Source organism: Salvelinus alpinus, chromosome 26, assembly GCF_045679555.1.
Source record: "Salvelinus alpinus chromosome 26, SLU_Salpinus.1, whole genome shotgun sequence".
In the NCBI taxonomy this organism is placed as follows: domain Eukaryota; kingdom Metazoa; phylum Chordata; class Actinopteri; order Salmoniformes; family Salmonidae; genus Salvelinus; species Salvelinus alpinus.
The window spans coordinates 37051759-37065015 of NC_092111.1; the positions used below are offsets into that span (position 1 = coordinate 37051759).

The 13257-nt window shown below is 45.5% G+C and overlaps 2 protein-coding genes across 2 annotated transcripts; one reads left to right on the top strand and one right to left on the bottom strand.

The window, feature by feature from the left end:
* Positions 1-240: 240 nt before the first annotated feature.
* Positions 241-12967, bottom strand: LOC139555259 (protein eva-1 homolog B-like). Its single transcript, XM_071368918.1, has 4 exons — positions 12771-12967; positions 12330-12512; positions 4767-4960; positions 241-4198 (listed from the first exon to the last, which is right to left on the bottom strand). Exons 3-4 carry the CDS (start codon positions 4897-4899, stop codon positions 3777-3779), a joined length of 555 nt encoding a protein of 184 aa, XP_071225019.1. The 5' UTR covers positions 4900-4960; positions 12330-12512; positions 12771-12967; the 3' UTR covers positions 241-3776.
* On the top strand, positions 5167-8421 carry LOC139554352 (zonadhesin-like). The gene has a single exon (XM_071367104.1). The coding sequence runs from the start codon at positions 5167-5169 to the stop codon at positions 8419-8421; it is 3255 nt and encodes a 1084-aa protein (XP_071223205.1).
* Positions 12968-13257: the final 290 nt, after the last annotated feature.

Consider the following 13257-nt stretch of genomic DNA (forward strand, 5'->3'; position numbering starts at 1 on the left):
GGAAGGGTTAGCTAAAATGCTAAGTAGTTGCAAAGTAGTTAAAAAGTAGTTACAAAGTTGTTAAAATTATGAAGTTATCCGTGTTGAGATTCGACCACACAACCTTTGGGTTGCTAGACTTGCTTTCTACACCCATCTATCCATCCTCCCGACCACCCCCCCTCCTAAATATCATACTGTTTTTATCTGTGATTGAACTACACGGTATACAAAATCGTGTACTGTACATGAAAAAAAAAATCCAATAAGCATTTTGTTTATTTCACAATAATCTGTTATACTAACTTACATAGACTTCCAGTTATTGCACTAACACTGGTTAGCAACTTCAAACTGTATGCAGAGACATAAAAATGGTATCGACAAGTTCATCTGGGGAAGGAAATAAAGGCGAAAGTGGGATATTAAAGGGCTTCATTCCCAAAATGCTGAACTAACCCTTTAAGTTGTACACATTCAAAGCTGTAGTATCCCAAGTTCTTTGGACTCAACAGGATATTTTGCATAGTTTCTAACCTGTTTTAGACATTATGTAGGCCAAAGAAAAGTCTGCTTAGGACAATGTGATAAGGACTAGGAATTTAGCAGTGGACTGAAATAGTCTTTACCGGGCCAATTTCAAATAAAGCATTTGGCAATGATCACATGCTCAATATGCAACTTTGTGCAGACTGAAGTTACACAACCTCTCAAATCAAGTTACACAACCTCTCAAGTCAAGTTACATAACCTCTCGAATCAGGTTACACAACCTCTCAAGTCAAGTTACATAGCCTCAAGTCAAATTACATAACCTCTCAAGTCAAGTTACATAACCTCTCAAGTCAAGTTACATAACCTCTCAAGTCAAGTTACATAACCTCTCAAGTCAAGTTACATAACCTCTCAAGTCAAGTTACATAACCTCTCAAGTCAAGTTACATAACCTCTCAAGTCAAGTTACATAATCTCTCAAATCAGGTTACACAACCTCTCAAGTCAAATTACATAACCTCTCAAGTCAAGTTACATAACCTCTCAAGTCAAGTTACATAACCTCTCAAGTCAAGTTACATAACCTCTCAAGTCAAGTTACATAACCTCTCAAATCAGGTTACACAACCTCTCAAGTCAAATTACATAACCTCTCAAGTCAAGTTACATAACCTCTCAAGTCAAGTTACATAACCTCTCAAGTCAAGTTACATAACCTCTCAAGTCAAGTTACATAACCTCTCAAATCAGGTTACACAACCTCTCAAGTCAAATTACATAACCTCTCAAGTCAAAGACTACAGTCACTCACTGAAGCGGTATTAAAGGGATGAGTCCCAAATGGTACTCTAATCCATATATAGTAGTCAGTGGAGGCTGGTGAGGGGAGGACGTCTCATAATAATGACTGGAACGGAACTCATAGAATGGCATCAAACACATAGAAACCATGTGTTTGATACCGTTCCACCGATTCCGCTCCAGCCATTACCATGAACCCGTCCTCCCCAATTATGGTGCCACCAACCCCCTGTGATAGTAGTGGGGGAATGGGGTTCCATTTGGAATGCAGAACAGGTATCTGTGGCCTTTTCATAAGTCCTCAACAATCTTCCCTTGAGGGGAGAGCTGCTGCAGTGTTGCTGCTGCTGTAACAGAGAGGCTGCTGGGACTTGAAAGGGTAACACAGGAAGTGATGGGGTCAGAGGTGGTGGCTAACGCTGGGTTAAAGGCTGGGAGGATTCTGTGGGAAGACTTCTAGCCGGCTAAGATTAGCCTGGAGCGTTGGAGCTTGTAACTGACTCTGTGTGGGAGCAGCGTTACAACCATAGAAGAGTCCATAAGCGAATGTTGACATTATACACAAAGAGGCAGCAATGTTGGTGGTTGGTTCTTCAAGCTGTCTGCATTGTAAATCAATGTGGGGTATTTTTCATGTTACTTATTATGTGTGTCCATTGGGAGCAGTGATTATGACATTCTATTTATCTGAATACTAATTGAATAATTAAATGTTGAAGCTTACATTGTATTGTGTAACACACTTTTGTCATAGGCCAGTACAGTCGTGGCCAAAAGTTTTGAGAATGACACAAATATGAATTTTCACAAAGTCTGCTGCCTCAGTTTGTATGATGGCAATTTGCATATACTCCAGAATGTTATGAAGAGTGATCAGATGAATTGCAATTAATTGCAAAGTCCCTCTTTGCCATGCAAATGAACTGAATCCCCCCAAAAACATTTCAGCTGCCCTGCCACAAAAGGACCAGCTGACATCATGTTAGTGATTCTCTCGTTGACACAGGTGTGAGTGTTGACGAGGACAAGGCTGGAGATCACTCTGTCATGCTGATTGAGTTCGAATAACAGACTGGAAGCTTCAAAAGAAGGGTGGTGCTTGGAATCATTGTTCTTCCTCTGTCAACCATGGTTACCTGCAAGGAAACACGTGCCGTCATCATTGCTTTGCACAAAAAGGTCTTCACAGGCAAGGATATTGCTGCCATTAAGATTGGACCTAAATCAACCATTTATCGGATCATCAAGAACTTCAAGGAGAGCGGTTCAATTGTTGTGAAGAAGGCTTCAGGGCGCCCAAGAAAGTCCAGCAAGCGCCAGGACCATCTCCTAAAGTTGATTCAGCTGCGGGATCGGGGCACCACCAGTACAGCGCTTGCTCAGGAATGGCAGCAGGCAGGTGTGAGTGCATCTGCACGCACAGTGAGGCGAAGACTTTTGGAGGATGGCCTGGTGTCAAGAAGGGCAGCAAAGAAGACACTTCTCTCCAGGAAAAACATCAGGGACAGACTGATATTCTGCAAAAGGTACAGGGATTGGACTGCTGGGACTGGGGTAAAGTCATTCTCTCTGATGAATCCCCTTTCCAATTGTTTGGGGCATCCGGAAAAAAGCTTGTCCAGAGAAGACAAGGTGAGCGCTACCATCAGTCCTGTGTCATGCCAACAGTAAAGCATCCTGAGACCATTCATGTGTGGGGTTGCTTCTCAGCCAAGGGAGTGGGCTCACTCACAATTTTGCCTAAGAACACAGCCATGAATTAAGAATGGTACCAACACATCCTACGAGAGCAACTTCTCCCAACCATCCAGGAACAGTTTGGTGACGATCGATGCCTTTTCCAGCATGTTGGAGCACCTTGCCATAAGGCAAAAGTGATAACTAAGTGGCTCGGGGAACAAAACATAGATATTTTGGGTCCATGGCCAGGAAACTCCCCAGACCTGAATCCAATTGAGAACTTGTGGTCAATCCTCAAGAGGCGGGTGGACAAACAAAACCCCACAAATTCTGACTAACTCCAAGCATTGATTATGCAAGAATGGGCTGCCATCAGTCAGGATGTGGCCCAGAAGTTAATTGACAGCATGCCAGGGCGGATTGCAGAGGTCTTGAAAAAGAAGGGTCAACACTGCAAATATTGACTCTTTGCATCAACTGTAATTGTCAATAAAAGCCTTTGACACTTATGAAATGCTTGTAATTATACTTCAGTATTCCATGGTAACATCTGACAAAAATATCTAAAGACACTGAAGAAGCAAACTTTGTGAAAATGTATATTTGTGTCATTCTCAAAACTTTTGGCCACGACTGTACATGAATGATAATGAAATAAGTTTGTACAAAAAAAAAATTTGAAAAAAAAATTGAATGAAAATATGAAGGTGAATCTGTGCCAGCCTAATAAAGTCAGCTACAGTGTTTGTCTGGAGTAGATCAATCCTAATTAGTTCAGGGTTCAGACCATGTGTTTTAGGTCCTTTAGTCACTTTAGTCCGTTAGTGGTAGTGTATCCGTCCGATGGTCCCTGTTCCAGTGGTCAGTATATCAGGCTGTCCGTTCCTCCAGATCTCCCTGACGATGCGCTCCCTGTCCTCCAGTCGTCTCGCCCTCTCCAGCTCCTCCGCCGACGCAAACACATTCACGCTCCTCAAAGTACCGTTCCATTGGCTGCTGCGGTCGCTCATGGGCGCAACCGTCACTTTAGGGATCTCTGCCTCCTCCCCTTCTTCCACATCCACACTCTCCTCATCCTCCTCTTCTTCACTGGACTCCCTCAGTTGTCTCCTCTCTGGGGAGGGGGAAGGCTTATTGGTACGGCGGGTCCTACAGGTGATGCCGGTGACCAGGAGGCACAGGGCCAGGAGCAGGCCAAAACACACACCCATCATGAAGTACAGAGCAAAGCTCTCTGGGTTAGCTGGATGGGAAAACAGATTGTTAGATCACTCACCTACAAAAGCCTCGTAAATCCACACTGACTGTGAGCTTGTGAGATCAGGCAGGTTTAGAGGCTATCACCTACATTGACAGGGGTTCAATAGGGCCATTCGTAGTCTCATTCAAACTAAATATAACAACAGCATGTGAATTGTCTGTGCTTTGAGAATGCCTTGATGGGTATCAGTTCCTGTCAAAACTCTTCACAGTGAGTACGAGCAGAAAAAGGCCCCTGTCTGTTCTGACTGTATAAGCCACTTTCCCTTAGCTGTAATAGAAGTGCAGGAAATGAGGACATTTACACAATATTTGAGAGGGTGAGCATGCAGACACTTTCACAGTACAGGGGTGTCACGCCAAAGCAGACAGTACACATAAGTCCCTAGAACGGATCGTAGTTCTACACAGAGATTACGGCTCTTTCTGGAGCAATTCTCAAAGCATCAGAATGAATAAATAAAAATAAAAATACAATATTATATAAAAAGAATGAACAAAGGGTCACTTTATCCTAGAACTATAATCAGAAATCATAAGGGGGGTCTTACCTTTGATGTGAGCATAGGTAGCCATGCTGTTACTTAGCAGCTCCATGTCTTTCCTAATTGGTTCCATTTTGACCTCTCTGCTTGTTTGTTGACAACCATTCACCAGCCTCTCTCCTTGTTTGTTGACAACCATTCACCAGCTTGTCTCCTTGTTTGTTGACAACCATTCACCAGCCTGTCTCCAATACGAGGTCCTGTGGTTCAAAAATAATTTACGTATTATAACTGCCCCCCCACAGACAGGAAGTAATCACCATTTTATCTTCTACTATGGCACTTGGTGTCATGTCCAATGGAAGGAACTGTGTCATTTTCTGACGGCCAGCTCTGTGTCTCACTGTCTGAGTTCATTCTCTCTTCCACTGAGTCTCAGAAGGCTTAGAGATGATAATGTAACAGAATGCCTCCACGTATTCCCCACAGTTATACTGGCACTAAGGACACCATAGTCCCCACTGAGGACACCATAGTCCCGACTGAGGACATCATAGTCCCCACTGAGGACACCATAGTCCCCACTGAGGACACCATATGCCCCACTAAGGACACCATAGTCCCCACTGAGGACACCATATGCCCCACTAAGGACACCATATGCCCCACTAAGGACACCATAGTCCCCACTGACGACACCATATGCCCCACTAAGGACATCATAGTCCCCACTGAGGACACCATAGTCCCCACTGAGGACACCATATGCCCCACTAAGGACACCATATGCCCCACTAAGGACACCATAGTCCCCACTGAGGACACCATAGTCCCCACTAAGGACACCATAGTCCCCACTGAGGACCCCATAGTCCCCACTGAGGACACCATAGTCCCCACTGAGAACACCATAGTCCCGACTGAGGACACCATATGCCCCACTAAGGACATCATATGCCCCACTAAGGACACCATATGCCCCACTAAGGACACCATAGTCCCCACTGAGGACACCATAGTCCCCACTGAGGACACCATAGTCCCCACTAAGGACACCATAGTCCCCACTGAGCACACCATAGTCCCCACTGAGGACACCATATGCCCCACTAAGGACACCATAGTCCCCACTAAGGACACCATAGTCCCCACTGAGGACACCATATGCCCCACTAAGGACACCATATGCCCCACTAAGGACACCATAGTCCCCACTGAGGACACCATGGTCCCCACTAAGGACACCATAGTCCCCACTGAGGACACCATAGTCCCCACTGAGGACACCATAGTCCCCACTGAGGACACCATATGCCCCACTAAGGACACCATATGCCCCACTGAGGACACCATATGCCTCACTAAGGACACCATAGTCCCCACTGAGGACACCATAGTCCCCGCTGAGGACACCATAGTCCCCACTGAGGACACCATAGTCCCCGCTGAGGACACCATAGTCCCCACTGAGGACACCATAGTCCCCACTAAGGACACCATAGTCCCCACTGAGGACACCATAGTCCCCACTGAGGACACCATATGCCCCACTAAGGACACCATAGTCCCCACTGAGGACACCATAGTCCCCACTGAGGACACCATAGTCCCCACTAAGGACACCATAGTCCCCACTGAGGACACCATAGTCCCCACTGAGGACACCATATGCCCCACTAAGGACACCATATGCCCCACTGAGGACATCATAGTCCCCACTGAGGACACCATGGTCCCCACTAAGGACACCATAGTCCCCACTGATGACACCATAGTCCCCACTGAGGACACCATAGTCCCCACTGAGGACACCATATGCCCCACTAAGGACACCATATGCCCCACTGAGGACACCATATGCCTCACTAAGGACACCATAGTCCCCACTGAGGACACCATAGTCCCCGCTGAGGACACCATAGTCCCCACTGAGGACACCATGGTCCCCACTAAGGACACCATAGTCCCCACTGAGGACACCATAGTCCCCACTGAGGACACCATAGTCCCCACTGAGGACACCATATGCCCCACTAAGGACACCATATGCCCCACTGAGGACACCATATGCCCCACTAAGGACACCATAGTCCCCACTGAGGACACCATAGTCCCCGCTGAGGACACCATAGTCCCCACTGAGGACACCATAGTCCCCGCTGAGGACACCATAGTCCCCACTGAGGACACCATATGCCCCACTAAGGACACCATAGTCCCCACTAAGGACACCATAGTCCCCACTAAGGACACCATAGTCCCCACTGAGGACACCATAGTCCCCACTGAGGACACCATAGTCCCCGCTGAGGACACCATAGTCCCCACTGAGGACACCATATGCCCCACTAAGGACACCATAGTCCCCACTAAGGACACCATAGTCCCCACTAAGGACACCATAGTCCCCACTGAGGACACCATAGTCCCCACTGAGGACACCATGGTCCCCACTAAGGACACCATAGTCCCCACTGAGGACACCATAGTCCCCACTGAGGACACCATAGTCCCCACTAAGGACACCATAGTCCCCACTGAGGACACCATAGTCCCCACTGAGGACACCATAGTCCCCACTGAGGACACCATAGTCCCCACTAAGGACACCATAGTCCCCACTGAGGACACCATTGTCCCCACTGAGGACACCATAGTCCCCACTAAGGACACCATAGTCCCCACTGAGGACACCATAGTCCCCACTGAGGACACCATATGCCCCACTAAGGACACCATTGTCCCCACTGAGGACACCATAGTCCCCACTGAGGACACCATAGTCCCCACTGAGGACACCATGGTCCCCACTAAGGACACCATAGTCCCCACTGAGGACACCATAGTCCCCACTAAGGACACCATAGTCCCCACTAAGGACACCATATGCCCCACTAAGGACACCATAGTCCCCACTGAGGACACCATATGCCCCACTAAGGACACCATATGCCCCACTAAGGACACCATAGTCCCCACTGAGGACACCATAGTCCCCACTAAGGACACCATAGTCCCCACTGAGGACACCATATGCCTCACTAAGGACACCATAGTCCCCACTAAGGACACCATAGTCCCCACTGAGGACACCATAGTCCCCACTGAGGACACCATAGTCCCCACTGAGGACACCATATGCCCCACTAAGGACACCATAGTCCCCACTGAGGACACCATAGTCCCCACTGAGGACACCATATGCCCCACTAAGGACACCATAGTCCCCACTGAGGACACCATAGTCCCCACTGAGGACACCATATGCCCCACTAAGGACACCATAGTCCCCACTGGGGACACCATAGTCCCCACTAAGGACACCATAGTCCCCACTGAGGACACCATAGTCCCCACTGAGGACACCATATGCCCCACTAAGGACACCATATGCCCCACTGAGGACACCATAGTCCCCACTAAGGACACCATGGTCCCCACTAAGGACACCATAGTCCCCACTGAGGACACCATAGTCCCCACTGAGGACACCATAGTCCCCACTGAGGACACCATATGCCCCACTGAGGACACCATATGCCCCACTGAGGACACCATATGCCCCACTGAGGACACCATATGCCTCACTAAGGACACCATAGTCCCCACTGAGGACACCATAGTCCCCGCTGAGGACACCATAGTCAGTCAGCTTGCTTTCCTAACCAAGTTCTGTGTCCAGTTATCTGTTCATCTGTTTGTATTTATGGTATTTCTGTAGCAGTGACCTGGCTGGCCCTTTCTTGTGTGTTCAGAGTGGGGGTTTCACTTTTCCCACAGAAACACACATGACTACCAAGAAGAGCAGTGTGGGGTCTCCTCTGGGAAATGGGAGAGAAGAGAAGCTTATGTCGTACTCCAGAGAGGAGAGCCGAAGAGAGAGGGAGGAGAGATCTTAAAGACAAACAAACATAGGCTTCAGACAGAGATTGAGGGTGAACCTGGGGACTTGGGGAGGGAATAGGATGAAATCCCATGGTTTCAATCATACATCTAATGACTGCTCAGTGGTGTAAAGTACTTAAGTAAAAATACTATAAAGTACTACTTAAGTTTTTTTTTTAACTTTGTTATTTATATTTTTGACAACTTATACTTTTACTTCACTACATTCCTAAATAAAATTATGTTATTTTTACTCCATACATTTCCCCTTGACACGTGTTACAATTTAAATGCTTAACAGGACAGGAAAATGGTCCAATTCACACACTTATCAAGAGAACATCCCTGGTCATCCCTACTTTCTCTGATCTGGCGAACTCACTAAACACAAATGCTTCGTTTGTAAATTATGTCTGAGTGTTGGAGTGTGCCCCTGGCTATACGTAAATGAAAATAATAAGAAAATTGTGCTGTCTGGTTTGCTTAATCTATAAGAAATATGAAATGATTTGTCCTTTTACTTTTGTTTTTGATACTTAAGTATATTTTAGCAATTACATTTACTTTGATACTGAAGTATATTTAAAACCAAATACTTTTAGACTTTTACTGAAGTAGGTATTTTACTGGGTGACTTTCACTTTTACTTGAGTCATTTTCTATTAAGGTATCTTTAATTTTACTCAAGTATGACAATTGGGGACTTTTACCACCACTGTAACTGATGACTGACTTCCTCCCTCTTAACAATCAGTCCATTGCATGCAATTCAACAACAGTGGGTGTAATGGCAGAATGTTGTTCTTTCTCTGCCTCTTTCCTCAGTTTAAAATCATGCCCATCAGGACCTTGTGTTTTCCCACCCTGATCTTTATCCCGCCGACTCTTGGCAGCAGACCCTGACCCTGTTAACTCGCAAAGGCACATTTTGCCAATTAAATGGTGGTCGCCATGGCAGCGTTGCTGCTTTGTTGGTCCACAGACTCATGGGAGATGATGGGTCTTGCTGCCTTGCCCCAGTCATGGGCCGTGTTCGAGAGTATCAAATTCATGATGCATTGTGGTTAAATGGTGACTGACTGACTGATATACAAATAATAATGAGTAGTTATTTATGATGCAAGGTTATTTGTAGATCAGTCAGTCGGCAGTCGCCTGCACTGTCGGCTACAATGTTGAACAAGCCCATAGTTAACTGCATACGTGGAAATGTCTAAAAGTGGGCATTGTGAAACAAGTGGGAGGAGCAAGACCAGTGAATGTATTGAAACCTAACAGCTAATTGGATAGATTGGTTACCAATCAAGACCATTTTGTGTGGCTGCTTGCTGCTTCCTTGTAGCGTTTTAGCTAAACCTAACCCTAACTGGTTTAGGGGCCTAATTGGAGCAGCAGGTAGCCTAGTGGTTAGAGCGTTGGACTTGTAACCAAAAGGTTGAATCCCTGAGCTGACAAGGTAAAAATATGTTGTTCTGCCCCTGACTTGCCTAGTTAAATAAAGTTTAAAAAAAAGTATTTTCCTAACCTTAACCTCATTCTCCTAACCTGCTAGGTTAATTATCCTAACCTGCTACGTTAGTTCTCATAAACTGCCATGTTAATTATCCTAACCTGCTACGTTAGTTCTCATAAACTGCCATGTTAATTATCCTAACCTGCTACGTTAGTTCTCATAAACTGCCATGTTAATTATCCTAACCTGCCACGTTATTTATTCTAACCTGCTACGTTAGTTCTCATAAACTGCCATGTTAATTATCCTAACCTGCTACGTTAGTTCTCATAAACTGCCATGTTAATTATCCTAACCTGCTACGTTAGTTCTCATAAACTGCCATGTTAATTATCCTAACCTGCCACGTTATTTATTCTAACCTGCTACGTTAGTTCTCATAAACTGCCATGTTAATTATCCTAACCTGCTACGTTAGTTCTCCGAACCTACCACGTTAATAATCCTAACCTGCCACGTTAATTATTCTAACCTGCTACGTTAGTTCTCCGAACCTACCACGTTAATAATCCTAACCTGCCACGTTAATTATTCTAACCTGCTACGTTAGTTCTCCGAACCTGCCACGTTAATAATCCTAACCTGCCACGTTAATTATTCTAACCTGCTACGTTAGTTCTCCGAACCTGCCACGTTAATAATCCTAACCTGCCTAACCGGTTTAGTTAAAATGCTACAAGGAAACAGGAAGCCTTGAGTGGCAACCAATCAGCCGAATTGGCTGTTAGGTTGACACAGTCACTGGTGTTGATCCTCCCACTTGATTTGCAAAACCCACTTTCAGACACTCCACATATGCAGTTACCCATCCTTGCCTTACCCTATCAGAGCACTGAGTTATCTACTTAGTTATTTAGGCTGGATAACTGATTTGACTTTTGAAATATCTCACCAACTCCATCCTTGTTATTTTCCCCAGGCTTTAATGACATAAGCGCTGTGAGTAATGTTGTTTTGACTTCAGTTCATTCAAAGACAAACAATGTTTTCATTTAATTAGGCCTTGCATGGCCTCAGTTTTCATTTCCCAAATCCTACAAATTACCACGGTAGTGTTTCCTAGCTATGAGTCAGGCAGATTGAAAAAGGTCCAAGTTTGGAAGGGTCGATGGCTTCCTTTTTACATTTGTTTTTTCATATTTTAGAAACATTTCTGTACTTGTGGGCATGTGTTGGCATCTTGAAATGTAATCCCTTATAAACACATTCTACTCCCTGTGGATTCCCCTTCCTGTCCCTCTCTTTCTTCCCACCAAGGCACATTCTCCAGACAGTTTTATCACAAACAACCATAAAACTTTGTCACAGCCAACAAGAAACAGTACCGTGATAAACGTTTCTCTCAAAATCTCAAAATATCCGGAGGCAACATATCAATGGTAACTGGTGATAGAAGACATGTGTCTCTTTAGTCACACAGTTCTTTAACACCTCCCAATAACTTGCACAGGGTCAGCAGCTGTGATTGTTTATATAGCTCATAAACCGCTCTGCCTTCAACCCGACACATTTCCTGCTTAGATAATCCAATTGGATTCAAACAATGAAATTCTAAACCTTTGAATTTATAGGGTATTATTCTTATCATTGGTGCCTTGAAACAGATATCATCTTACAACAGAGTAACTTGGGAGGGATGAGGTGATTCTGTTGTCATAATACAACAAACATAGTGACAACAAAAACCGCCAAAAGCGCATGTGTTGTTTAACAACATACATGTGCGTCAGGCCGGGAGACGGACGGCTCTCATCCTGTTGCTGTGATAAGTGTGTGGAGGATGTCGAGGCGGTATGGCTCTCTGCTGCTGCTACTGAGCCTATAAAGAGTTTTTATTGTCTGTCATTATAATGTACAGACATTAGTATGAGGAACAGTCTACTAATAAACCCACATCCGGTTACTTCCAGTGTACAGGATCACTTCATTAGGTAAGCTAATAAAGTTATTTATGAAATTGTTAGGAAACCAATATTTTCCATAGAAAACATCACATGTTAAAAGGCAAGACAATAAATCCTCATCACCATGGAATCATCATCATCATCATCATCATCATGAGGACCTACAGACAGAACTAAAGTGACAAGTGAACGCAAAACTAATCTCACACACTCACCTTAATCCTGATAAAGATACAACAATGATTCCAAGTCTCGAAGGAGCAGCTGTCCATCGATCTACGTGTAAAGCAAATATCGCAACAGACTGTAATAAAGTGGAGGACAAACCTGAGGATCCCAGAGGTGTAGAGGAGTAGGAGTCCGATCAGACTGTTGAACTGCAGATCCAAGGCTGTAGAGCTAGAGACAGAATCAGATAGAGAAAAGTGCTGCTGCCTCTCTCCTTGACATCAGGGCCAGCTGTACACCACAACCAGAAAGAGGACCAGCCAAACCCGGGACCGAGAGAGGCTGTCAATAGGGAGGTGTTTCCAGAGAGAGAGAGAGAGAGAGAGAGAGAGAGAGAGAGAGAGAGCGAGAGAGAGAGAGAGAAAGAGAGAGAGAGAGAGAGAGAGAGAGAGAAAGAGGGAGGGTGGTGCCTGATTAGCATTTAGCATCTCTATAACATTAAACAAACACACAACAAAAACCAAAACACAGTTAAATGGATTGTGAGTAAACCCCAAAACACCCTAAAATGGCTTTCCCAAATCCTCATACACTACTTACTCTGAGGTGTGCTTGTGCTGTAGTGAGTGTCCCTATTTGTCAGGGTCTCACTGCTCACCAAGACATGGGCCTGTGACTGCACGGTGAATGGTGATCTCCGCTGTGGGCCATGCCACAGTGCGGTAGCTCTGTTCAGTGTTTAGCCAGGAGGGTGGAACAGGAAATAGCTAGTAGACTACTGTCGGCACAGGGCTCTGGTGTGCTGCTGCTCTGGGAGGGACTGACTGGGGATTAAACAACCTCCGTGTTGTGGTCTCAGGGACTCCGTCCCAATTGGCACCCTGCTCCCTACATAGTCCACTACTTCTGACCAGAGCCCTATGGCCCCTTGTCAAGAGTAGTGCACTATGTAGGGAATAGGGTGCCATTTGGAACAGACACAGGGTTTTGGGGATTCAACAATATGTCTCTGGCAAGGTCTAAATAAACCGTTTCACACCAGCAGGTGAAGTCTGAGACAGAAAATGTAAAAAGCCGGTTGTCAGTG

Excerpts from the sequence above, each read along its gene's own strand:
- LOC139554352 (XM_071367104.1), top strand. The coding sequence starts at position 5,167 with ATGCCTCCACGTATTCCCCACAGTTATACTGGCACTAAGGACACCATA.
- LOC139555259 (XM_071368918.1), bottom strand. The coding sequence starts at position 4,899 with ATGGTTGTCAACAAACAAGGAGAGAGGCTGGTGAATGGTTGTCAACAA. Across the intron at positions 4,199-4,766 it reads TACCTATGCTCACATCAAAG|CTAACCCAGAGAGCTTTGCT; the intron begins GTAAGACCCCCC and ends TTTCCCATCCAG.